Source organism: Pleurodeles waltl, chromosome 5 (assembly GCF_031143425.1).
Source record: "Pleurodeles waltl isolate 20211129_DDA chromosome 5, aPleWal1.hap1.20221129, whole genome shotgun sequence".
Classification (NCBI taxonomy): Eukaryota; Metazoa; Chordata; class Amphibia; order Caudata; family Salamandridae; genus Pleurodeles; species Pleurodeles waltl.
This window is the reverse complement of record NC_090444.1, coordinates 1,370,021,989-1,370,049,925: the sequence shown is the minus strand read 5'-3', so window position 1 is coordinate 1,370,049,925 and position 27,937 is coordinate 1,370,021,989. Positions and strand designations below refer to the sequence as shown.

The following is a 27,937-nucleotide window of genomic DNA, read 5'->3' as shown; positions in this document are numbered from 1 at the left end:
TCATCTCACCAAAACCCATTCAAAAATACGTGCAAGTCTATATGTTTTCAAATGTTTTTGTTACTTGATTTGGTTGGAATAATTCTATTGTTATTATGTTTGTTTGAAGGTTTGAGAATTGGTATCTTTGTAACTTAAATATCAATAAAATCATTTAAATAAAAAATACCCTTGCTAACAAAATAGTTTACTGACATCACTAAAAACTACAGAAAAAGCCATCATTGCCACTGGGCAACATACCTTCTCAGGTTGACTCTTAATAGCATCCAACAGGGGCCATGAGCTCTTTCTCTTGTCTCACATCTTCCTGCTAACAAGGCCTCGAGGATGCTCACCCCTTCTACTTTGCACACTTTATTACTGCTTTGGTACACTATTGATCATCTTAAATAACTGGAATTTTGAGCATGTTGTCCCCGGTTATTTGCACACTTATTATATTTTATCAATCTACACTTTTTACTCACGGTTGTTCTTGAACCTCGTGAAGAAGATATGGTGATGTGGCTCCTCGATATAATGTCTCTGAATATCTAGCTTTCTGCCACTTGTCTCCCAGTCTCTACTTGCCCTTATTTTGCCTAAGGCAATAGGAAAAATGGAACAACAAACTGCAATTTCATGTCGACTTAAATTTCATAATTACGATTGTCAATCTGGTTGTCTGCCTACTTAGGGGAGTGAGTTTATATTTGTTTCCTTCAAGAAAGATCTTTTAGGTTTCAGAGTCACAAGAACATATGTTGTTCTGGTTGTGTCGGGCCTGTCTGTACCTGGCAGCCTGTTTAATCCTTGGCCACAGCTCTGGGCTGGCACTGTTTTGAAGGAGAGGCCCGGCCGCTCTCTACATAATTAGCACTAGTGTCCAACTGGAAGACCCCAGTGATCCATCAGAAGACCTGTCTATCTTTTGTTCATGCCGCGTTAGTTCTCATCTATGGATGAAAGCATTGCTTAGATCAACCCAGTGCATTTAGCAGAATCAGCTAGCAGCAAACAAGGAAGCAATACCAGAAGCAGGGAAGTCATCTTTTGAATTTCTCTCTGGTGGGGGAGGGGGGTGTAAATGTGAAGTCTGAGCTTTAAGACACAACTTTCAACCTCTGTTAGATCACCCTGAGTGGTGTCAAAGGACGTGGTATCATTGGTAGTTATATGGCACTGAGGAAGCCACTAGACAAGTAGGAAACGAGTCTTGCAACACTGTTCAGAAACATGTCACAGAAGCTTTTGCTGCTGTCAATGACTCCTCTCTTAAGAAATGTACACCTTATTTACACCTAGCATTTCCTGCATCAAATGTCTCAAAGTTGGACATATGCTCTAATCAGACATATTGTTGATTTTTTATTTAAATGCGGAATTGCAGAATATATTTGAACTGAAAACTGCTGAATACATGTATCTGCTATTTCTTTAACAACCAACTTAATGGCCTAATGGATATGTTCCTGTGGAGGTCAACAGCAGTTGACCTAGCATCCCAGGAAGATGAAAGCATAAATAATGACCTTGCTTACTTTGAAGTGCATCAGTTACTCAGTGAAATGATGACGATCTGTGTAGCAAGTTTGGCTCACCTATTAGGCCAAATTGTTTGATCGTGGGAAAATAATAGTCTCTCTGCACCCTTTTGTCCTTATCTAGACTTATGTGAGAACTTTAAAATAGGTTCAGTATTGTAAATGTGCACCAAGAACGTACTTCCCAGAAAAGCCTCCCTGCATGTTTTTTATTCCAAGGTGGTTATAATTTCATTACATGTTTTTGGGGCTAAATTAGTAATAGTTAAAACAGGTAATGGCCACCCGAACCACCACCACTGGTTCTGATTCATGAAACATCATTGCATAACTCTCAAACTTTGGAGTTCCAAAGTTTGGTCAGTTCAAGTGGTTTTGGTGGGTGATGTCATTTAGATCAATGGAACGGCAAACAATTTTGGTAGGGTGAGTAAGGTTTTCAGGATGGGTGACTCCAGAGTGGGTGACCCCACTTAAGGCTATTGGAGGCATTTTGCTTGTTTAGAGGGTGAAACTAAGCCCCTAAGGATTGTGGCACCCTCAAAATGAGGGTGAGTCGAAAGGTATGCCATAATACACTATTTAGTCTAAAAGGCTGTCTTTGTTCTTACAAGCATGTGGCGAAATATCAAACTTCCAACACATCCAAGCTTGGTGGGCAGTAAACTGTAAAACATCCCAAAGTCATTAGAACATATTTTCCATTTCTATGTACGGTTCATTGGTCAAACAAATTTGAATGCTCCGCCCCTCACATTCCATTCTCCTCCAGGACAAGAATAAATCCTGGTATTTGGCACTCCACAGTAGCACAGTGTGGGAAGCAGGACAGACATCTGAAATGCAGTACAATCCTGCAAATATAAGATTAATTGTCCCCCTACTTTTTGACCAAAAAAGGGGGCCCCCTAATATTGTTTTGTGTTTTCTATAGAGAAATATAGAGCACTGCATTTTAATATATATATGCGGTGAGTACAGGCATAGCCACCTGAAAGTAAACGCTAAAGGCATATTTTTTGAAGAGCCTTAACAAACTGGTTAAATCACAGAGGCTACAAAGTTACCCTTTTGCAATCCTCTCTAACCTGCTTTGCAACCCATCTGATTTAGTTTAACCAATCTGTTGTGTGCTTGTTTCCACAATAATTGTTTTTGCTTTTTTGCTGTGTCTTTATGCCCACAAGAAAATCTGTATATATGAGCCTCATTTACTTGCCCGTGTTAAAATATGTTTTACAATAACATGTCAGCCTACTCATTTGAGTAGGCTGCCCTTCATTGCAGGCTTCCTTAAAATACATGCCCTAATAACTTGTTAGTCTTCATTTGAGGTAGCCAAGAGCTCATATTGCAGCTAAGTGGGTTTATGTCATGCCTGATGCCTTCAGTCAGTCCTGAAGCTTGTTGCATGGAGGGCGTGGTAATTCTGCTTTTACCATTGTAATGTGGGCTCCAAAATGTAAGCATGCATAGTGCTCTTGGCTAATGAAGGTCAAGACTGGCTGAAGGGTCACACTTGACAAGCAACTATGAATAGCACCTGCATATAACAACCATATACTCAGTCCTGCACACAATATTTCAAGTAGTTTCAGATTAGCAGTGATGTAGCAGCAGAAGGAATACGATCGGAGCCAGAAAGCGTCAATAATAAAATGTGCCCTAAAGTTTGGGAAGTTGGTACAGTGAGCGTTGGCAAATGATGAGACCTGCTTTAAGCCACAACGGGGCCAAGAATAACCCTAACATGAGCCAATGCGGTTTTATTCAATTGGTGTCAATCTGTCCTAAGGAAAGAGTTCTTATGTGCACTTGTATTTAGTAACTTAAGAACAATATCCAAAATAACCACAGTATTTATGATTTGGAAGGATAAAGAAGAAGAATTATTGTTCTTGACACAGCCAGTACCAAAAAGCATTTAAACAGTGTATGAACTCCACACAGTAAATACACAGAACCCTTGCTTTGCGTATGAATCGTTTCTTAAGCACACTGAAAGGAAGCACGGTATAGCACCAGAGTTTAACAATACCTGTATGCCATTTAAGCAATGACAGTCCTGGCTTTTTTGTACATCAGATTTGGCATAATAGCTCTTTACGCTAATGTATATTATGAGAAAAGTGAAAATAGAAGTCCCAGAATAAGTTGGTTAAAGTGTCATAACTTTCTCAAGGTGTGACACATGAAATGAGCCTGGGAACAATGGGGCAATGGATATATGCAATCAGGGACGGTATTTGGTAGATGGTGGGGAGAGCAACACAAATGGGAAGGCGTGAATACATCTAAGAGGGAGTATTTTTATGGCAAAGTATTACCCCTTTGTCAACTAGGCCGCTATTCATTATCGCTTCATCACACAAATGTGCAAAAACACGTGGAGTAGAACTGCCAAATGTGCAAAACGAAGGCCCGTATTTATACTCCGTTTGCGCCGAATTAGCGTCGTTTTTTTCGACGCAAATTCGGCGCAAAACTAACACCATATTTATACTTTGGCGTTAGACGCGTCTAGCGCCAAAGTATGGGCAAATAGCGTCATTTTTTTGCGTGAACGCCTTCCTTGCGTTAATGAGATGCAAGGAAGGCGTTCCCGTCTAAAAAAATGACGGCGACGCAAATGCGTCGTATTTATACTCCCGGGCAAAAGTCACACCCGGGAGGTGGCGGGTCAAAAAACCCAGCATTTGCGCCACTATTTAACGCCTGGGTCAGGGTAGGCGTTAAGGGGCCTGTGGGCTCAAAATGAGCCCACAGGTGCCCTCCCCTGCCCCCAGGGACCCCCCCTGCCACCCCTGCCCACCCCAGGAGGACACCCAAGGATGGAGGGACCCACCCCAGGGACATTCAGGTAAGTTCAGGTAAGTATAATTTTTTATATTTTTTAATTTTTTTTGGGTGGCATAGGGGGGCCTTATTTGTGCCCCCCTACATGCCACTATGCCCAATGACCATGCCCAGGGGACATAAGTCCCCTGGGCATGGCCATTGGGCAAGGGGGCATGACTCCTGTCTTTACTAAGACAGGAGTCATTTAAATGGCGTCTGGGCGTCGAAAATAATGGCGCAAATCGGGTTGAGGCGATTTTTTTGCCTCAACCTGACTTGCCCCATTTTAAGACGCCCTAACGCCATTTTCCCCCTACGCCGGCGCTGCCTGGTCTACGTGGTTTTTTTCCACGCACACCAGGCAGCGCCGGTCTGCTAGCGCCGGCTAACGCCATTCCATAAATACGGCGCCCGCATGGCGCTTCAGAATGGCGTTAGACGGCGCTAAATTTTTTGACGCTAAACTGCGTTAGCGCAGTTTAGCGTCAAAAAGTATAAATATGGGCCGAAGTGCGCAGCAGGACTCTGAACTATGCAAAACCAGTGTGCGGCTGTATCCCCAGGACAATAATACAGGATAGGAGCTCTTTGCAAATCCAAAAACATGAAATCTCATTCATAGAATCTGACTAATAACTCCGAATGTACTGCAAAACATCTACTTCTATGGTAAAATCAATGTTTGTAGGAGAAAAATAACCAATCCTTCAACTGTTAAGCACTACTATCAATGCAAAAGTGGTAAGGCATAAAAATGCAGTGCCTAATCTTCTGAAACAGTTCAACATGTGCTTTCTTCTGGTACAAGTTACATTGTCACCACCACATGCGTGCTGCTTAGCTGTAATGCTTTCACTTTTAGGACATGTTCTTTCAAAGAACCCCGAGGCACTTATAATAAATCAGACATGGGCACTAAGCATAAGAAGACGATGTAGCTTGCCTAAGGTCACACAGTTTGGTCAAGTGGGACAGACAGGATTCAAAGCCCGGGCTTGCTGCTAAGGCTGCAGCTTGGGTAGTATATAATTGGGTGCCAGCTACTTATACTGTCTGTCATTCCCCAAGCCCAAATGAGAACTCACCCCACAAAATGTATCACAGTTGTAGGCCATTATGCACAAAAAAGGACAGTCATTGAGAAAAGGCGTCTGAGCACCCTCACAAGTCATTTTTTTATTTCACAAATGAGAAAAATTAGCTCAGTTGTGCAAGGAAAAGCTAGATCACACAACACTGACCTCAGCCTTCAAACATCCTGTGTCCTTGTCCGTGGAGCCTTGTCTTTGGTCACATCACAAAATAAAATGACGGACGGAGTGTTGAAGCTTTTCAAACACTCACCCCCAGTCACAGACTGGATGGAGCCGGGTAAGTCATCTGCGATCTGGGTTTAATCCATTGTTATTTTACTTGCCATGTTACCCCAGTCTGGACCCAACCATAGGCAAATCAGTCTTGACCCTTCTCCCCAGGGGAACATTCCACCCCGAACTGCCAAGCCTGGCCCCCCTGGACCGGAAACAAGTATCCTGGGACCAGTTTCTGGGTATCACCCCTCTTCAGCCAGGCTAGCTTGAATCAAGTGGCGCAGTGAGCAAGAGACCCTCGTCTGGGCATACCCTAGCCACTTAGGGCGCACATAGCAACATCATAAAATAAAATGATGGACAGAGTTTTGAAACTTTTGAAACCTTCACCCTAAGTCATAGATCTGGGTTTAATCTATAGTTATTTTGCTTGCATGTCACCGCAGTTTGGACCCAGCCATTTGCAAGTCAGTCTTTACTCTGCTCCCAATGGGAACAGTCCAGCCTGATCTGCCAAGCCAGCTCCTCCCTGGACCGGAAAGAAGCATCCTGGGACCGGTTTCGGGGTATCACCCCTCCAGCCAGGTTACCTTGAATCCAGTGGCGCAGTGAGCAAGGGACCCACATCTGGGCATACCCTTACCACTTAGGGTGACAAAAGCAAAAAGAACAGATGATGGATAGAATTTGTAGATATGGCGTATTTCTGCCCCTTTCTCAGTGGCTCAGGGTGGTGCAGCAAGGCACTTGCTGTGCCATACTGCGCAATGGGCCACATAAATGAGACCCTAAGTGTCTTTGCATGGCTTCATAGATATGAGTTCAAGGTATGCTCTGCCATTGTGTCACAAAAACTGATGCAACAGCACAGCAGCACAAGGGGCTCGTAAATATGCCCCTAAGTACACTAGGTCAGGCTTCCTTGGCTCAGAAGTCTTGAAACATTTCCTCCTCTATCCCCCTCCCACATTGGGTTGGTAGTGGTACTGTCTGAGCACAACTTGGTTCAGACTTTTCTGCTTATGGTCTGTGGATTTGTCAGGGATTTTCCTTAGCATTTCTTGGTTTCTATTTGTTTTACCAATCTTCACACCCTCAAGCTATTGTTGAGTTATAATTTCTACCGGAACATACACAGTTTGTGCAAAATATTTTCCTCCAATAATTTTTATTTTTGTTTGCTGTGCTTTTTTCCTCCAACACCGTGATCTTCTAGTTCCCAAAACAGTAAAACCCCTCTCCCCTTGTTTTCTCTGCTGTTTAATTATATAGTTGTGATATTACTAAAAATGTCTCATATCTGTTTTTATCACTGTTGTTTGGATAAAGAAGCTGTAACCAGCTGAAGGTTTATGGACCTAGGAGATGTGCAGCGCTTTGTTGCAGTATTAGTTATCTGTGGAAGGGTTAACAGAAATATGAACATGTTTGACAAGTTAATACTTCTCCTTACAGGTCGAACATCATTGACCCACCACCATCCTGTTGCCAGGATACACACTACTCAAGCTGGAAATGGAAGTCTCCTGAGACAAATGTCAGTTACAGAGGTGTGGGAAGTTTGTTGCTCGCTCCTACCCAAAGTACCCCGCGGATGGAGCCGGGTAAGTCATCTGCATTCTTAAAATAGCATACACCTGGACATCTGACTTTGTCTCCCCCTAGAAACTGACACAATCTAAAGTATGTTTATTGTGAGAAAAGGCTATGGAACAATTTATCAAGGCAGAACTTAACTGAGATCCATTGTCAATATTGATTACAGATGCTTGTGTATAATGATACAGTTTAAACAAAGAAATTATAATTCTGTGCACTAGGTAGATGTTCATTAATAGCATTCTTGAGACAGGTACATCAATATACCCTCAAACAGAGATGAGAGCTGGTCAGCGCAGGACTGATTGTAAGGTGCTTGGACCTCACCCATGACCCTCTAGAGACTGGCTGGATAAGGATGTTAACAGGATTTCATCATGCATGATTGAACATTTAATAACTATGCTCGGTATCACAGGTGTGTTGTTTTATGTAGGCCAACAATCAAATCCGTAGGCGTGGGATTGTCCACTGGAAGTGTTGGTACTGTTTCTTCCAGGTGGGGATCTTCTTCTGGTTGAATTAATTAGCAATGTGTTGTTTTTATATAGCAGCACCAGTTACTCACATTTGGATGGCACCAGCATTACTAGTTAATATCCATGCCTATGCCCAGTTCCCCTGTTTTACAGTAGGGTACTAAGCTACACCCTGCATGACAGTGTATGTTAAATCAAAAGAATGGGTTTTCACTCAGCTTGCTGAAACTGAGTCGACTTCGGCCCTTTTGTTACCTTGATAAACCTCTAGATAAGATGACTCATACTACACAGTTTTTGAAATTAGATTCCATTACCTATTTAACGATAAAAACATATGTTGCCTCCACTTTCCCTTAACAATACTAGTGCTTCATATATGTAATGACAGACAAAGACATCACATTACAGCTTTTTAAATAAGAAGTAGTTGTCAGTCAAATGAAACACCTTCCACTCCAGACTGGGTTATTGCACTTTCCAAACTGGCCATGTACAGTCACAAAAGATCCATAGCACGAAGCAGCGTATTTTAATGTGGCCCTCATCTTAATGGAATGCCAGTGCAGCTGATCTAAGTATTGGCAAGGCACAACCAGTTTTTCTGATCAAAGAAATGAGTCATGCCATCGAATGCAGAGCAGCTTTTGGAGGAGCAAGGTTTGGTTGAGGTACTCCCACTTAAATGGCCTGCCAAACCTATCAACTTAGAATACATTTAGAGGCATGGGTCTGAACTTAGTTTTGTTTTTGGATTGGATTAGGAGGGTTTCACCTTTTTAAGGATTTAACAACAAAAAACCTACAAATAGTCCTGCATCCATTGTTGGAGTTTTCAGGGGCAGCGTCTAAGGACCAGAATGTCAGTTCATGATTATGTTTTTGGTATAATTTGACATATTTGCGTATCACCTACATATTGATCAAACAATGGAAACTACAGCCTCTCGAATAACTAACACAGCTGTTTAATGTAGAAGTTGAACAGTGTTTGCACTACTATTGAAACTTATAGGTTGCCACCTGCCACCGCCTCCCTTTCAGAGGTGTGACACCCTGTCAATACCAATTAATATCAAGTTTAGAAAACGACGAGAGCCAACTCACTAGACCTAGAAACCGTGTGTGGTGTTCCAGAGCTTCCTGCAGCCTATGATGTTCAACTGCATTGAGGCCACTGGTAAATGAGAAGGGCGAGTAAGCAGGACTCACTGTACTCACTAAGGGCCAGATGTATGATCAAGGCCATTTGCGATTCGGAAATAGCCATTTTTAAGAAACCGCTATTTCCGACTCGCAAAGTGCCATGTATCACATTTGCAAATCGGTAATAGCGATTTCTTAAAAATCGCAAATGCGATTACCGAATCGCAGATTGCAATACCGGCCCCCTTCGCAGCTATGGGCCTGTTGGCCCATATCTGCGAATTTTTAGCATTTCCAAAATTGCGATTTCTGAACCAGAAATCGCAATTTTGGAAATGCAAAACCCCAGGGTGCTGGGGACCTAAGGCCCCCTCTGCTGCACCCCAATTATTTTGAGGGGGACATGCAAGGTGCACACATGCCAAAAGGGCATGTGTGCTTTACATGTACAATTTAAAAATGCATTTTAAATGCATTTTTAAATTTTGCACATGGTTAGCACCAAGTTCAACTTGGTGGTAACTAGCGATTCCTAAATGCCAAAATCGCATTTAGGAATTGCTTCACACATGTGCTAAGGAATCGCAAATAAGGAATTCTTATTTGCAATTTCTAATTTAGAGAGTCGCAATTTGCGATTCTCTAAACAGGGTTTAAATAGCGATTCCTTAAAATTGCGTTCAGAATGTATTTCATACATTCTTAAATGGCATTTTGCATTTGCGAACGGGCATTCGCACCGTTTGCGAATGCAAAATGCTTTCATACATCTGGCCCTAAATGATGAACATCATCCGAAATTCTTAATGTACAGAATAACAAATCTAAACTATTCAATTCCACAAGAGAATACAAATGCCTGAAACCGTAATGCCAATCTATGAAAATAAAGAACAGATGTGTCATTATCAGGGCCACTAGAATTATGCAGCAGGGAAGGCACAATTTCTGTTGTAGGGTGGACTAAATTATGCAGCAAGAATTATGCTGATTAATGCGGCAGATTTTGTGACAGTGTTACTTGTTTATTTTTTCATTTTTACACATGTTAACACTGTCTGGGCAAAGGCTTCACTCCATTAATACACATACAGCAATAAATAATAGATAGGTGACTAGTCAACCTTTATATTTAGTCTGGTAACACGTTTTTGAACTGCTCCAAAAGCAAGTCATTAATTCTGCTACTCATTTCAAAGTCCTCACACACACACATACAAAGCCTTGCACATCATCGACCCCAATACGTGCTTTAACTTCCGAATAGCTTTTATCACCCAGATTCCTATTCGCACACATTCCTTGCATACACAGAACCAGATCAGGTGGCAGGGCCTTCTCCTACCTCGCTCCCAAAGACTGGAATGACCCATCCTTGCACTTCACAGCTGCCTCCTCAGTTCTTAAGTTCCGCAAGAATTTGAAGAACTGGCTGTGATATAGCTGTAGACCAATACAGCTCCTGCCTCAGCGCTAGGGTACCCTCCCGGGTGAACCATGCGCTATACCAATACTTGCTTCTTGTAAATTTTGATGACCGTCTTGTGTTAAAAATGAGGTGTAACGGTCATCATTCATAACCCTACTGTACTTCCCTTGACAGCAATGCTCTTAAGAAGTAACTCCAGGGACTTGCTACCCCATTCGCTTCATTCATTCACAAAGGTTGTAGCACAAAAACACATCCACTCCATATTAAAATGGTAAACATATTGGTTTATTTAGTGCTGGTAGTATTTCAGTTGCTTGCTGAATACTTTCGCAAACACCTACTTTTGGCTTTTTCTCCAAGAGTTCTAATTATGATTTTATATAGTACTTGCTATAATATGTAAGGTGTTTCTAGTTTGTAAACAGCAGTGCTGTTATTGCATTTCCCACTTTAATCTGAATGAAACAACCTGACATACGCGAATGGCTGAGTTGACTGAGTTGTCCTTAATAGCATTAGTATGTTACAGTTTTGCAGTTGAGCTACTGGAAAACATGTTAATAATTGCATGTTGTAATAGTTGTTCTTTCTTTACTTAAGGATACTATTATTGAGCGTTTGAAAAAACTTGGAGGAAACACCCCATTTAATTTGTTCATTAAGAAAGAATTAGAACAACTAATGTCTCTCCTGTCCGAAGTGAGAAGAAATCTGCAGGTGAGTTAATCTGACTGTATACAGTTTACAATTGGCGATGACTATTCTTTTTCAAATTTTTGACGTTAGCTAAGATTTAAATTTAATAAAAATATACACAGGGGCGTACCTTTAGGGGGGTGTTTGGGGTGTTACACCCCTCTCCCCCCTTACAAATGTATATTCTGGCTAATAGTTGAGTACAAGTGCTTTCAGTCGGGTATGGTGACATGTCTGTCGGATTTAACCAGGACTTTTTACACAGATACAGACAAAAACGCATGCTCACTATTACCTTTTCTGCTTCGAAAGCCCTAAAAAATGTTGGTTATTTTAGAAAATATTGGGGCAAATTTATAGGCCCCTAGTGCAACCTTGCGCACATTAACATCGTTTATTTTGACGTTAATGTGGCCCAACGAGGCCAAAATCCCAGCACCGAATTTGCAGTGGCGCAATGCATGCATTGCGCCACTCCGTAACCCTTTGGTCTACATTATGCCTGAGCCAGGCATAATGAATGCAAAGGTGGCGTTCTCCCGTTAGGGGAGCCGGTAAAGTGGTGCAAGGAAATCTATGAGATTTCCTTGCGCCATTTATTACGGCACTTTTAACGCCTGTTCAAGAGCAGGCGTTAAAAGGGGGATTCCATTCTTTAGAATGGGCCCCTATGTATCCTGCAGAGTACATCAATAGTGTCATAAAAAATGACACTATTGCCCCCTACCTTGCGCCATGGTGTGCCGTATTTTAAAATACAGGCGCACACATGGAGGCGGTAGGGGGTGCTAAGGGGCGCAGGGAAAGTGGTGCTGAACTCAGTGCAGCACCACTTTCCATAAATCTACCCCATTGTGTTTTCTCCCACTTACTACCCCTGCCAATTCACATTTGTCTTCCTTTCCACGGTCCTTTTAGCCCATCTCATGGACCCTGCTTGTCGTATTTGTTGGAAAATCTGAAGCTCGCACCCCACCAATCTTACTGACCTAGCTACCCCCCTGAATATACAAAACCGCATGAGCCAGCCCACTTTATCCATTGGTTACCTTCTGTGTGAGTGACAGCACTCTCCCAAAGAACATCACACCTACACAGAAAATACCCCCACTTCAGTGCCAGGAACTGGTTGGCCAACATGTTCTTTTTAAAAAAATACTTTTTTACTTATACAAATGTTTTAATTTTGTGATAGGCAACAGCTCCCCAGGCTTTGCTACTACGTCCTCACTCCCACTTGTAGTGTACCACGTCATGTGGACACTGCAAGCATAACCTATCTTTCAATGTGCTTTAAAACCTTTCAGTGATGGTTACCTGTGCATTTACTTCCACTCAACGGAATTTCACGGAGTTGATATAAAACTCTGTGGAATTCTGCGGAGTGGCACCCTCTCTTGAATGTGCCCAATCTCCGAAGCGCTAAGCAGGGTCTGGCCTTAATAGCCAGGCCTGACCCTGCTTAGTGCTTCCGAGATCAGGTGTATTCAGGAAAGGTCCTTAGGCAGTGAAAGCTGCTGTTTCAGGCCTCTTGTGCTATGGCCTGTCCCGTGTGCACTGCACCTGAGCATGCACATATGACACAATCCTACCACGGTCTGGAGGTGATGGCAGATACCTAACATGAGGCAGAAATGAGGAGCGGATGCTATCTATTTGGAATCTTCATAAGGTGGCATTTGCAATGCTCCAAGGAGGTGCACACGGGACAGGCCAGTGCACAAGAGGCCTCAAATGGCAGCTTTCTTTCGCTACCCACGGCCCTGGCCTGAATTCAGGCCATGGTTGTAGGCAATGAAAGCTGCTGTTTCAAGTTTCAGGCCTCTCGTGCACCGACCTGCCTCATGTGCACTGCACACGAGGCAGGCTGGTGCACAAGAGGCTTGAAACTGCAGCTTTCGCTGCCTCTAGACTTGGCCAGGCAAGGGCTGTAGGCAGGGAAAGCTGCAGTGTCAGGCCTCTTGTGCAGGAGTAAATGAAGACTTACCTAGGCCCTCCCAGGGGGTCCTCATCATTGCCAACAGCCTGGCTCTCTGCCTCCCTGTACCCCCTGCTCCGGGGACTGACCCAGGCTGCTGGCAGAGGAAAGCCTGGAAGATCGGAGCTGGTGCTGGCAGCAGCTCATTGCTAACGTCAGTCAGGCAAAGAGTGCGCACTGCAGTCCAGTTATGGGCTACACAGAGCAAGTGCAGACTGTCTGCGCATGCGCTGTGTGGTCCTTAACTGGGCTGTAGTGCACACGCAGTGAGCTCCGCTCCACTTGTGGGGCTTGCGGAGTTTTGGGGCAAACTGTGCGCTTCAAGCGGAGCGCAGAGTGCCAAAAACTTTGCCCACCCCTACAAATAATGGAGCTGCAGGAGTACAAGTGGACATACATTTTACCTTACAACATGCAGCCCAAAGTACACAGCTATACTTCCCACCTAGCTCCTCTCTGTTCCCAAGCAGGTCGACCTGCATTATAAAGCAAAATGGTTAAGCTTAGCACTTTAGTTTCCAAACTTCATGAACATGTTCATTCTTCTGCTGCTGAGTTCTGAAGAGTTTTGTTTCTCGTTTTAAGTCATTGAACAAGTGTGTTAACAATATTCCTAGGAAGCAGCAGAGATGGTGGACAAGGCCAAGCACGACTCCTATCAACATCCAGCCCAATGCCAAGATTGGCATTTGGTGCCAGGTTATGTTGCCCTCGGTCATCATACATCCACTAGGAGGATATATGCAATGGTAGTACACATATAAATACATAAAATCCACCTACATAAAAATACAAAAATATTCTCCAGTAAATGTAATAGCTAATGAAGTGTAAACCTATTCGAAGAAATTGTGTGATTGTGCTCTGTCAAGGCACCTTCAGCATTTATAGTATTCATATGTTGGTCCCAAGTGAGATGTGTGTATTCTGGTTTTTACTGTCTTTCTTCTTACATAATTTTCTTTTAATTTGCTGATGCAGCTTCTGTCTATTGTCAAATAATAGCATCATCCATGGGATTATAAATATTATCATTCATGTGATCCTTGTGCAGTATCATTCGATATATATATATATCAACAGCAACCATGTACCTGACAATCACAGTTATCATATGGTGCATTTTCTGGTGTCTTTCATTATGTTGTATACACATGGTATCTGCTGTAAAAATATCCGGAAACTGCTGTCCTTTTGGTATTAAATAAAGTTTTCCACTGAGGTTTGAAGAAAGATAATTGAGTGTTCATCAGATCATTTACTTATTTCCTTTTTTGTTATGGATTGTATTGGCTGGATATGTGGAAATGAAGAAAGGTCATTATGATGAATTCACACTCTTAGGAAAATGTGTATATCTGATAGAGGCTTCTAGCTGCATATTCCTTACCTTAGAATATTCCACAGGCTTCAAATTGAATCCGGTAAATCTTTTGCAGTACCCCTGTACACCAGTATGTGGCATTGTACAGCTGTGCATATGCGCCATTCATGCTGGATGTGATGGGAGTGGTGCGTATGTAGGTGCCATCCCAGGGCACTAATATAAGTTCTTTTCTTTCTGCACCAACAGTGCAGATCCAGAAAAGCTACTTGGTCACTTTCTGAACACGATTTCAACATTTTGTCTACTTTTTCTTTTTGGTATTCCGCTAACAGTGTGCTAGGGATATCCTCCAAAAAAGCAAGTAAGGTTTAAACCCTGTTGGGCCTGTCACAGGCAAATGTCTGTGACAGACCAACATCTGGTTTGTCTGTGTGCCTGGTGCTGGTCACGACTCTCAGAACTCTCCCGACTGTTGCAATAGGAATCCAAAGACAATTTTGGAGCAGAGGACTAAGCTCCTAACATCAGAAGACTCCGCATCTCTGTAGGTCCTGGTCTCATGGAAAGTTCCGGGTCCACTCTCAGAGTTGTTCCTGTTGGTCATCATCACGGTCGAAGCTGTCGTTGAGTAAGTCCTACGAACTCAAAAAGTCTAAGAAGTTAAAGGGCTCTTTAACTTCACCACGCTGGTCCAAGTTAGCCGACAAGTCACAGGAATTATGCCACAAATTGAGGCCCCCCTCCTGCCCTCCACCCTTATAGCTTTGGTCTGGATCCACTTCACACCTCCCTGAAGCTCCTGAAGCCAGACTGATCTCTGCCCAAATCAAGGAGTTTTATGAGGCCATGCACCTCATATTTGGGCATGCAGACCCCTCTGGGGCGTCATTGGCCATCACAGTTTGGGAGAAGCACTGACTGGACTTCCACTGGTGGGTTGTCCCTCAGTGCCTGTTGGGCCCTTTGGATCTGTTTCCCAATCCGTAACGACTCCAGTCGCAAATCCACAATCTTTGCTGGGCTCTGGTCCTGTGGTGTCATTCCCAGCTAACCCATAGTCATCCCCAACTTCCGGACAGAGCAGAACCAGCATTGTTTGATGTTGGCACTGATGCCAACTGGACCCGAACATCTGTCCTAGTCAGAGACAGTGCCTCCTTTCCTTGGCAGCCCCTGTGGGAATTTTGGCTGGGGTGGTTCTTAAGATCCTTATCGTTACCCGACACCCATGAAGAACCTTTGCCCCAACTGGACCATAACAACTGGTATGAGTAGCTGGCAGACATCAGTAGCCTGGATACTTCACCACACACCAGTCTTGTCTCTCTACCTAGTGTAGCTATAGAGGAGGGAGCATCTTTTGCTATGGTAGTGAGGAGGGCGGCTGAGGTCCTTGACCTTCAGTTACTTTCAGTGGAGGCCTAGACTAATTTTGTGATGGAGGTGCTTCAGCGAGGGGTATCCCACACAGAAACCCTGCTCTCCTTCAATGAAGCCCTCTCCGATGTTCTGACAGGGGCATGGGTCCAGCCCTGCACAGGAACCACCTTCTTGTCAGTGAGTGGTGCGTATGTAGGTGCCATCCCAGTGCACTGACATAAGTTATTTTCCTTCTGCTCCAACAGCGCGGATCCAGAAGGGCTACCATGGTCACTTTCTGACCACGTTGTCAACATTTTGCCTGCATTTTCTTTTGAGTATTCTGATATCGGTGTGCTAAGGATATTCACCTAAAAAGTCAGTAGGGTTTAAACCCTGTTGGGTCTGTCACAGGCAAATGTCTGTGATGGACCAACATCTGGTTTGCCTGTGGTGCCTGGTACTGGTCACGACTCCAAGAACTGTCCCGACTGTCTCAATAGGAATCCAAAGACGATTTTGGAGCAGAGGACTTAGCTCCTGACATCAAAAGACTCCGCACCTCTCTAGATCCTGGTCTCATGGAAAGTCCTGGGTCTACACTCAGAGTCGTTCCTGTTGGTCATCATCACAGTTGAAGTCGTTGTTGGGTAAGTCCCACAAACATAAAAAGTCTAAGAAGTTAAAGGGCTCTTTGACTTCACCACCCGGGTCAATGTCAGCGGACAGGTCACAGAAAAGGGACTCAGCTTTCCTCACCCAGAACCCTACCCCTGAGAGCCTGATGGTGCAGATCTCAATGCCCGTAAATCCCAATGCATTTCAAACCAGTCCACCAGACAGGGAATCCAACAGGTTGGATACCTTTGGGAAGAGGATTTTCTCTTCCACCAGCCTTTTACTATGGCCGGTGAACACAGTGTGCCTCTTAGGCCAATATAGGCACACTGTGTGGACTTGGTTGCACAAGTGCTGCCTATGGTCTTGGAGGATGCCCGAGCCATCCTAAACCAAGCTATTGCCAATGGCAGGGGCGGAGCAAAGTTCACAATCAGATGCGGGCCGGACACAATAGACTCACTGGGTAGGGCCATTATTTCATTGGTGGCACTCCACCGCCATGCCTGCTAAGGTTATCTGGCTTTTTGGGAAATGTCTAGGTATCTCTTATGGACATGCCCTTTAATGGCATCCACCTTTTTGGGGGACTTAGCTGACTGAGTACTTGAGTGCTTCAAGGAGATTAGGGTCACTGCATTGTTTTTGGGGCTTACCATGGCCACACTCTTCCTTTCGTTATTTCTGTGGCTATGGCAGTTGCTATCAGCTCTGTCCTTTTCAGCAGAGTCCCCACAGCCAACAGTCTTTCCAGCCTTTTGATGGGTGCGGACACAGCTCCCACAAGTCCTTTGGAGACCAAGGCTAGAGATCTGCCTAGTCTGCTACCTCTCCCCCAGAGGCACAGCTTCAAAACCTCTTTAGTACCTCTTAAGCACCCTGTTGGAGGCAGGATCAGACACCACCTGGCGCAATGGCAAGTCACTAGTTCAGACAAGTGGGTGCTCCAAATTGTCTTGTGAGATTACGCCCTACCATTCTGAGAGGCCGTGCTGCCCATGCCACCACCCTCAGATTAGCTGACAAAGGACCAGCTCTAGTTGTTGTGTCAGGAAGTGCATGTTCTTTTTAGCTAAAGGAGCCATCAAGAGGGTGCCAGCATCAGAAGGAAGTCATGGTTTCTATTCTCACTACTTTCTGGTGCGAGAGAAGGGTGGAGGCTTCCACCCTACCTTGGATTTGTGCCCTCAGAATGCCTTCCTGGTGACAGAGAAACAAAAGATGTTAACACTTGCTCAGGTCCTGTTTCCATTAGACCCTGGAGACTGGATGGTAGCATTGGACCCGCAGAATGCTTATTTTCACATCTCCAGTTTGCAAATCCATCAGAGTTACAAAGTGTTCATGTGGGCCAGGAGCATTTCTGTGGAGGTAAGGGGTCCAAGTCTTCCCCTACCTCAGCAGCTGCCTGCTGAAAGCGGACCTGCCCCAGGCAGTTGTCACCCACCTCCAAACTACTTCAGATCTCCTACATTTGCCTGAGTTCACTATCAACATGCTGAGAACACACCTTACTCCTTCTCAGACACTCCCTTTCATCATAGACATTCCGGACACAGTGAAATTCCGCACCTACCCTCTGGAGCAGAGAGTCCAGGACATTCAGGCTATGATCCCTATGTTTCAACTTCAGTCCTGGACTTGGGCGAGACAGGGTCACAGATCCTGTGCAAGGAGGCCTGTGCCTCTGGACATGGCTGGAACATCACAACATTTTCCTAGTCCTGCAGCACCTGGCTGGATCTCTAAATTCCAGGGTGGATGAACTAAGCCATTAATACGTTGCAGACCACGAATGGCGCCTGCATCCAGAAGTGGCTCAGGGTCTCTTGCAGCACTGAGGAGAACCTTGGCTAGAACTATTCACCATCACTGAGAACTTGCAATGTCAGCATTTCTGCGCACTGGTGTTTCCAAAACAGCTCTTGCTCGAAGACACATTCCAACTAGACTGCAGTACAGTACACCTATACTCTTCCCCCTGATACCTCTCCTTCTCTGAGTTCTGAAAAACATCAGAACTGACTGGGCTCAAGTCATCTTGGTGACTTTGTATTGGAAAAGGAAAGAAACGTATGCAGACCTCATGAGCATCTGTCCTCCAATTATGCTGCATTTTCAGGAGGATCTACTTTCGCAGCAGCAGGGCAGGGTCCAGCACCCGAACCTGCACATGCTCCACCTTCATGCATGGAGACTGAACGACAACAGTTGAGTGTTTAGTCTCCCTCTTGATATATGTGACATCATCTTGCAGCCAGGCATCCATCACCAAAAACTGTATACGTTTGCTGTTGGGACATGTTTGTGGCTTGGTGTGCTAACAAACACGTTGACACGTTCCTGTCCAATTTTGTGCTGTTTGTTTTCTCGTTAGTCTGGCAAGGCCTTGCTCTGGGCACAGTTGTCAAATATCTTTCAGACATCTCTGCATTCTTGCAGTTGCTGGACCAACCCTCCCTTTTTAAGTCACCCATTGTAAAACGTCTTCAGAAGGTTTTAACCTTTTTGATGTGTTCTCCCTTTGAACCTATGCTTAGCTGTTCATTCAGACTTATGCCAATCAAAACAGTCTTTTTGGTGGCCAGCACATTGGTCAGGAAAGTCTGCAAGCTGCAGGTTCTTTCTCTCCAACCTCCATACACAAACTTCTTCCCAGACAAATTGGTTCTCCAAAACCCATGCCTCTTTTCTGCCAAAGGCTGTCAAATCTTTCCAAGTCGACCCACACATCACACTGCTGACTTTCTTTGCTCTGCTTCAGCCCTCCAAAGAGGAAATGAGTCTCCACTGTCTGGACCCTAAAAGCACACTGTCATTCTATATCCATTGCACCAAAGACAAGGCGGCTGATCAGCATTTTGTAGGGTTCACTGGAATGAAAAAGGGGAAATTAGTGCAGACGTGGACCATCTCCAGATTGATTGTCCTGGATATCTGTCAGGCTGCTATGTGGGCATCCTTGCACACATTTACCAAACACTACTGCTTTGACACTCAGGTCCATCATAATGAGCAGTTCGCCCATTTGATCCTCAAGGACCTTTTGGTCTAAGCCAGAATGCAGACCTGCCTAAAAGGTGCTTGTAGGTCCTTAGAATCTACACACTGGTCAGTCAGCCTTCTGACACCTCACTTGTCGCCTCTCACCTGTCACATCCTTAGATGCTAAAAATGCTCAACGCCACCTACCAGCATGCAGGGGGGCTGCTCAAGATCTTCCAGCTCCGCTCTGGTGCCTGAGACATATCCTAGGGGAAAGAATCTGCAGCTAGGTTGAGTCTCTACCAGATAAGGCGTTTCTGAAGGTAAGTAACTTCTTCGTCTTGCTGTGAAAGGTGGTCCCTCGAGCAATAAAATGATTTATATTAGGCAGGTGCAAAAAACATTGCATCTGAAGCCTGTCAATAGGGAGGATTGCCCTGAAGCTTTAACCACAAAATTCCAAATGCTTCACTTTGCCACCTAATTTTGAAGCCAAATTCTCCAAATAATGTGTTAAAAAACAGTGGTTTCTTCTGTATTCTGCCTGGTTTATTGAAAAAAAAGTTTCACAGTCTAGATATATGACGCTTTTGCAAGTGGACACTGGGGCATATTTATACTCTGTTTGTGCAGAATGTGCGTCAAACATTTTGACGCACATTCAGCGCAAACCGTGCACCATATTTAAACATTGACGTCTGAGCCCGCGGACGCCAACATTTCTCTGTGTGAGTCATTTTTTGGATGTGGGAAACTGCCTTGCGTTAATGACATGCAAGGTAGGCGTTCCCGCCCAAAAAATGACTTTAAGGCCTGTGCGCTGTTTTTTAACGCCTGGGTCAGGGCAGGGGTTAAGGGACCTGTGGTCTCTGACCATGGAAGGAGTCCAAAGGTGCCTTCCCTGCCCCCAGGGACACCCCCTGCCACCCTCGCCCACCCCTGGTGGACACCCATGGATGGGGGGACCCATCCCAGGTAAGTACAGGTAAGTTGAGGTAAGTATTTTTTTTAAAAAAAATTAAAGTGCCATAGGGAGGCCTAATTTGGGCCCCCCTACATGCCACTGTGCCTAATGACCATGCCCAGGGGACAGAAGTCCCTGGGGCATGTCCGTTGGGCAAGGGGGCATGACTCCTGTCTTTGCTAAGACAGGAGTCATTTCAAAGGGGGTTGTGCGTCAAAAAATGGCGCAAATCCGGTTTGAGGCATGATTTTTGCCTCAAACCTGACTTGCACCATTTTTAGACGCACAACCCCCATTTTCCCCTACGCCGGCTAACGTCATTCCTTAAATAAGGTGCCCGCATGGTGCGTAGGAATGGCGTTAGCTGGCGGTAAACTTTTTGACGCAAACCAGCGCTGGTTTGCGTCAAAAGAATAAATATGGGCCTCTATGTCTGCTAGTGTATTTGCATGTGTTATAGTTGCACAATGCGTAATACAACTTCATAGGCATAGATTGCATGATGCATTCATTCAAGTAAAGATTGTTTATGGGCTGTTTCTTAAAATTACATTCATGGGTCAGTGTCGTGTAAATGTGCTTCCCCACGTAGGCAATAAAAAGTGCCATGGATTCAGAAGACATCATGGGTGACCAGCTTTCAGAATCCGTCATGTCGGTTATCAATGATCTGTACCACAAGCGGACTCCGGCACACTGGTGCATGCTAGCGGGGAATGTCTCCTATCCCCCAGAATGTTCTGCCTCAACCTGGATCAGTGAAGTACAACAACGAGTGGCACATTTTGAGAAGATTCTACACCTGGTTAGTACTGTAATTCTATATTGTGACTTGAAGGTCCACTGTAGAATCTGTAAGATGAAGTTGAGAAAGAATAAAGAAGTGGAATTTAACCTATGTACCTTAGGGTGAGAGAGGTAGCATAGCAGATAAGACGCAGTGAGATATGTATCCTTCCCAGAGGAGAGTGGTCATTTAGCTCATTTTCCCTATGTGAAGAACTAGATGAAACAAACCACTGTATTTTTTACAGTGGGTGCCTTCACATGGTATGCCTTGAATTATCTTTTCCCTTTGGTTGCAGTAAGGCCACGAAACCTGTACAGTGTTATGCACTGCAAAAAGGGGGCCATCCTGAACACTGTGCTCTGCTTCTTGTAGCAAAGATATGTGCCCACAGGAAAGGAAGCATTGAATAGCTGAATTCACAAGGACTGTAAATGTGAACTTATTAGTGCTTGAACGTTGTTTTGTAGTAACACAAAACTAATAAACATTTTTTAATACAGAGCCTGGGGATGAATACATGTGCAAGATTCTAAACCCAAAGAATAATCAAAAAACAATATTTAAGTGAAAAACAGTATCAGCAGAAACAAATGCCTATAGTATCCAACCACCTTATGTTGGATATTGTAATCGTATTTATTTATATAAAGGTTACTACCCCTGATGAGGCACAAAACGCTTTTTGGCAAGCAGCATGCTACTATGGAACCCAAAAGGATTAGTGGTAGATTAATATAGTGAAATATGAGTATAGTATTGGTATTAGTATAGGGAAATATGAGTTAGTTTGAGTGGTGGACATGTGAGTTTGTTAGTGGGATTGAACAGAATAATGTAGGGACAGAGGAGGGAAGAATACAGAAAGTGTTAATTGGGAGATCATAATAGTAAGATGAGGTTTGGGATGAACAAAAGAAAGATGGAGGAGGCATGAGTCGTCTGTAGAAAGGGATTAGAGAGATCATAGTAGAAAAATTAGGTTTAGGATGAGTCAAAGGAGAGATACATTGAGAGAGAATTTAGTAGGGTGATTTGGAGATCATAGTAGTAAGCTTCGGTTTGGGGTGAGCCAGGAAGGAAAGAGGAGGGAACAGTCTAGGAAGGGTGATTTTGGATAGTAGTAGAATGAGTCAGAGAGTTTTGACGGAGAATAGATTGAGAAAGGTATAGAGTGAGACTGAGTAGTGCATTGAAGAGAGTGATTTTTTCATTTTTCTTCAGTAGGACTAAAGTAATAAATATATTGATATATGATTAAATAGAAAGGGAGTATATGTATAAGGAAGATAATATATTGTGATTTAAAGTTGTCTTGTATAAACACAGACTTTTAGGAGTTGCAGTATTTGAAGACAATTTATTTGTGTACTTTTTATAGCAATGTTTTTATCTTTCTTTAATATTTCAATAAATAGTTAGGATGGTATTTACCTATTGCAATAGCATCTAATCAAACTATTTATTTGTAAACTAAGCAATGGCCTATGAACATGTTCAGAATAGAATTACATATATATATATATATATATATATATATATATATATATATATATATATATATATATATATATATATTCACTCAAAAACCAAAGGTTACAGGGACGTTATAGTTAGGCTCACATTTTAAACATACAAAACCATAGAAATTCACCAGTTATACTTACAGTTGCCTAAAGTAACTATAACTCGTGCCCTAAGGTAGCTATAACTCGCGCCCCCAACATGCACAGTTTTTTCGTCAAAATTAATGTTACAAATATTACATCGGTATTATCAATTATGTTATCAAAGATTTCATGAGTGCCTTAATTTGTGTGGTAATCAGCATTGCATTGCGAAGGCCCTCAAATTTCGTGAAGACTCGCACCCTAAGGTAACTATAACTTGCTCCCTCTCCATGCACTTATGATTACCTCACAAATTACAATACACATAACATTTTTGATAACGTCATAGATAGTGTCACTGTAACATCTGCAGTAAAATTATTGATCGGATAACTGTGCATGGCGTGGTGCGTTTTATATTTGCTTGATATACCTCAAGCTATAACAGGTGAATTTATTTATTTACCCATAAGTAATATATACATTTGTTAAGCAGACCTAAGGAGGGTATCCATTCTGTTTAGCTCTCCACCCTCCCACAAAACTGCCAGAAAGTCTGTGGTTCTCATTTAGGGTTGAGTGGTAATAGAAACGCCTCCTGTTTGTGTAGCAAATGCTGAATACATGTATAGAGCTATATAGAGCTTCAAAACAAGCATACTGTGGTCTTAAGATGTGACCGATTGTGTGAGATTGACTTAGAATATTTATTTTTCCTTTTGCTTCAGGGTACAATGTACCTTCTAATTTGTTAACTATTTTCTGTTTGTGTCAGTTTTGTATTTAATTTTTTCAAATGATTTTTATTTTGAACATAAAAAGCATTTACCTAACCGGAAGGTTTTCCTTCTAGAAGCAGGCCTTCGGTGATCTTGTCCTACAAAACAAATGTCTCTTGTGTATCTAACAGGGCAGAGAGAAAATGCCAAGCTACTGGATGGGAGCATTCAGGAATCCAAAAGGCCTATTATCTGTGCTAAAGCAAGAAACTATCCGCCAGTATTCAGAACGGACATGCAATGCAGAACCGATAGTTTTTAAAACTGAAATAACACAAAGAGACAAAGACCATGTAAGTATTTTAAATATTGTAAATACTATCATAAACTTGTTAGAATGACTCTTCTCTGCCATGTTAAATGCCTTAGTAACCAAATAATGGTGCTTATGAACTGCTATTTACTCTTAAGAATATATAAGTAACATTAGTTATCATATGTCAATGTGCCGTTATCAGAATACATGCCAATAACGAGTTTTCCACATCAGTATGTAAGACAGTGTTCACGATTTTTGTTGCTACTCTGTGCCCTTATACATTTTTAGTGCCAATATTCATTGCACAATCTAGATTTATACATAGGTGCAGAAGTCCAACAAGGACCTATGCCAGTATTCAAATTCTCACATCGACTTGTAAAGCACGAGTTCCCTAGCAGCATGCCTGGTGATAATGGCATTTATACAGCAGAGCTCTCTGTTAAATGTCCTTACAGGCTGATTCCTGTGCAACGATTCAAGGATAGCACATCTGAAGGCAACGAAGAACAATAAAAGAACGTACTTCTTTTTAGAGCCACACAAAACCTCATATACTGATTCCAATCAAAGAGTAGCAGCTAACATGCTCTAAAGTTCAGGGGTAAACTGAACATAACATTTTCCTCTTAGTCGTTCCCATAAATGAGCAGATAGAATGAGAGGTGAACATTAAAATGTAGGGCCTGATTACAGCCTTGGCGGATGTGATACTTCGTCACAAGCATGATGGATATCCTGCCGTTTTACAGGTTCCATAGGATATAATGAACTTGTAATACAGGAAACGGGATATCCGTCACGTTTGTGACAGAGTATCCCATCTGCCAAGGTCGTGATCAGGCCCTTAGTGAATTGTTGAAAAGTCAGCCTTTTTCTCAGTCCGCCTTTAGAGAAATATTGGGCTATAAAAATTGCCCAAATTTCGTCTTCCGATGGAACAGCTTCTGGCCTTCTCTGTCCTTTTCTATGGCATGCAAAATATTGTCCATGGAAAATGACACAAACTGCATGACTGGCAGGCAGAGAGGGAGGCATAAAATTCCACACCTTTACACTGCAATCCGCATCTGCTTCCTTCAAAATGCACCCTAACCAAAATTACTTTATTAGAGGAACTGAGACGTAAGACTAAGTTAAATCTTTTGTTTTGAAGTAGCAGGTCCCAGTGACTCATTTCAAAAGACTCAAAACTCTAATGAATCGTATTGGGAAATTGGATGCTTGGGGGACAGGCTTAACTCTCCCTTGGAGTTTCGACTTGTCAGTGAAGTCCATCAAATCTTTGGGGACAGAGGCGTCAGGGAGATTCAGGTGCCTACATAGGTCTGAGACTTCCTGCTTGCTTTGTGGGGTGTGATAGGCTGCAGAAAAATGACAGGGCAATCTCACAACCATAACATGTTTGTTTGTGTTTTGTTATTGTAGGGTTTGATAGTGTAAGATTTGGTTTCTTAATTTAGTAAGCACATTAAGTTATACTAATAAAATATTATGTTAAGTTTCATAGCTTTAAGCAGTGGCGCATAGATAGAATATGTGTGTTTTATCATTTTTAAGTTGTAGTTCTATTATTGTGTGTTTAACTGTAATTTTAATTGTACCTTTTTTAATTTTACATCTTTTTAAAACAGTGGGAAAGTATAAGTGAGTCAGAGTAAGAGTGAGCAAGAAAGTACAAATAAGTGGATCAGAGTAAGAGGGAGTGCAGTTATTGTGAGGTCATCAGGGTTAAGGTTGTGTAACATCACTTCCTGTGACGTCATTAAGGTCTAAGGTTGTATGAAGTCAGTTGCGCTACCCCTGGCATTTTGGTGAATCGATGTTCATGAGATTGTAGTTTGGGAATGTGTGTCAACCCCAGTACCTTTACCTGTTCATGGATTATTTAATCTTTATGGTCCTCTCCTGTGGCACCACAAGTGTGCCCTGGTCACACCGTAAAAAGCTGCCTGACCTTACTGGACTTATATATTAGAATACTATATATTACAAATCCTATCCCACAGGCTTGCAATGGAGAAAATAAAAATGTTCTCCAACATAATGCCGACCTCGTGGAAATGTAATTTATTTACACAAATCCCTGTCTATCAGTGTTACCAATGTTAGTAGATAGGGATTGGCATCAAAACACATGGGTGCTTGCATCACATTTCAAGTCTGTGCAACAGTTTGCATCACTTTTAGTGATGCTGCATCAGCACAAAGGCTTTGTCCCATAATACGCATGTGAAATGGGGTGGGGGGAGCAACAACTCAACCTACTGTTGGTCCACATATATAAAATGTGCACTGTAGTAGTAGTTAGATGTTGTGAACAGATTTCATGTAATGGGCCTACTTATTAGCAACATGGGTTGGTAAGATTAGTTGGAGTCACCAGCCTTGACAAATCTGCTAATTGCGCTGCCACAAACTGCAAAGGGCAGTGTGTCTGACTGTACTATACAATGTCTGCATCAAATGAATATGGTAGAGCTCGGTCCCTTTAGAGAAGTACTGGTCACGTGTGGCTCCAAGGAGGTATACAGAGGATAAGTACAGAAATGGGATAGATGGAAAAAGCAACTACTGAGAATGTTGTGTATTCTATCTTTCAAGTCCTCAATTTGACAACTGCAGCAACATCATAATTTGCCCTGATCTAGTGTGTGGGCCAGGACCTGGGCTGTCTCCTTCAATAAAATATAAAGGTGCTGGTTATTTGGGCAGGTTGATTGGTTGTTATCGGTACATGAAGGGTAAAACACACAACGGTAATGCAACTCAGAATCTTGGCTTAAGAATTTCCACTTTCTCAGATAGTTCTGTATGTTTATAGACACAGCCTGGCGCAGCCACTACAAGAAGATAGACATCTTTTCCTCTCATGGATAGTTGTACTTAACCAAATGTATAATATGTGCTTACAGTGGGAACACGCTTAGATACTTTTGAGGGACTCTAACAGTTCACTGAAGAACTTTTTGACAAAAGTAACAAGCACGACTCTAGTTGGGGGCTGTCATCCAGATTAGATTTTGAGGAATTCAAAACAAAAAAAGAATTGATATGTCTAAAAATAATTCATTAACAGTCTTAAATTGTCTCAGCAATAACCAAAGGTCTCATTTTTCCAAGTGTCTTTTATCTATTGCAGTGACTGAATAATTCTTTGAATTCTAAAATAACAAAGATACGTGAAATGTTTCTTCTTGTCAATTAGATACGAGATCCTCCACATGAAGGAATGTTTATTTATGGAATCCATATCTGGGGTGTCACCTGGAATAAGACTGATGCTGAACTTCTTGATGCCTCACCAAAGCAAAGCCCCAGCGTACTACCTGTTATTCATCTGCACTGCCTGCCTATGTCAGAGAAGATAGGGGTCAATGATCCCTTGAAAGCCTCTGACACTTATGCATGTCCCGTCTACATCTCCTCCACTTCCTCACGAGAGCCCGTTCTTCATCTTGACATCCAAAAAGAGAACGTGCCTGCTTCCCGATGGGCACTGAGAGGCATGAAAACCACCATATATCCTTTCTAAATTGAGGCGCAGAACACACTTTCTACAAGGATCAGTTGCAGCTCAACATTAATGTCTACATTGCAAACAGTGAAACTGCTGAACAATGTGAAACATACAGAGATTTGTCTTCAGATTTTTTTAAACACAAAATGCTTCAATAATTATTCTGTATATCATGTCTCTGTCTGATAATGAGACTATCCTGAGAAAAAGTACTGTTTGTTGAGTAAGATAAAATGTTTTGGTATCAACCCTCCATATTGTCATATCCAGTGAACTAGGATCTGTACTTCCATTTGTTAAAACTCAACCCCATTCGTAAGAGCCGACAAGCACTTTATAATCAGTAAATATAAACACTTTCAGATCGGGATTGCTTTTGAAGATGGTTGTCCAAATTACTCAACATATATCATGGATTGTACACATTTATGTAAACGGTTATTTTTCTGTAATAAAGGAAAACAAAATAAGCTGTGATTGCTGTATTTCATTTGGGGTATATAATTGTTTTTCAAGAAAGTGGTTATAAATTTGAGTTGATTAGTGGTGAATGAGATCATAAACATTGAGAAAAGAACATTTGTTTAGTGAAGACAGCCATCGTTTTGTTTCCAGGACATAAAATATACATATACACCCCCTTGCTCGTGAATGGATAATTTTTGTTTATCTCAGGTCCCTTTTCTTGATGCAGTGGCTTTCCTCCCTGGGCTTATGTTTATCCC

At 42.7% G+C, this 27,937-nt stretch overlaps 1 protein-coding gene and 1 long non-coding RNA gene across 2 annotated transcripts in view; one reads left to right on the top strand and one right to left on the bottom strand.

Annotated features, from left to right (window-relative positions):
• LOC138296482 (uncharacterized) overlaps positions 1 to 27,682 on the top strand; it is a 1,064,486-nt gene extending 1,036,804 nt beyond the window's left edge. The window contains exons 102-106 of the mRNA XM_069235627.1: positions 7,130 to 7,278; positions 10,931 to 11,047; positions 20,850 to 21,062; positions 23,565 to 23,726; positions 26,901 to 27,682. Coding sequence (XP_069091728.1) covers positions 7,130 to 7,278; positions 10,931 to 11,047; positions 20,850 to 21,062; positions 23,565 to 23,726; positions 26,901 to 27,227 — 968 coding nt within the window. The 3' untranslated portion in view covers positions 27,228 to 27,682. The remainder of the gene's footprint in view (positions 1 to 7,129; positions 7,279 to 10,930; positions 11,048 to 20,849; positions 21,063 to 23,564; positions 23,727 to 26,900) is intronic.
• Positions 1 to 27,937, bottom strand: part of LOC138296483 (uncharacterized) — a 146,984-nt gene that overhangs the window by 104,605 nt on the left and 14,442 nt on the right. The gene's annotated exons all lie outside the window — the stretch shown is intronic.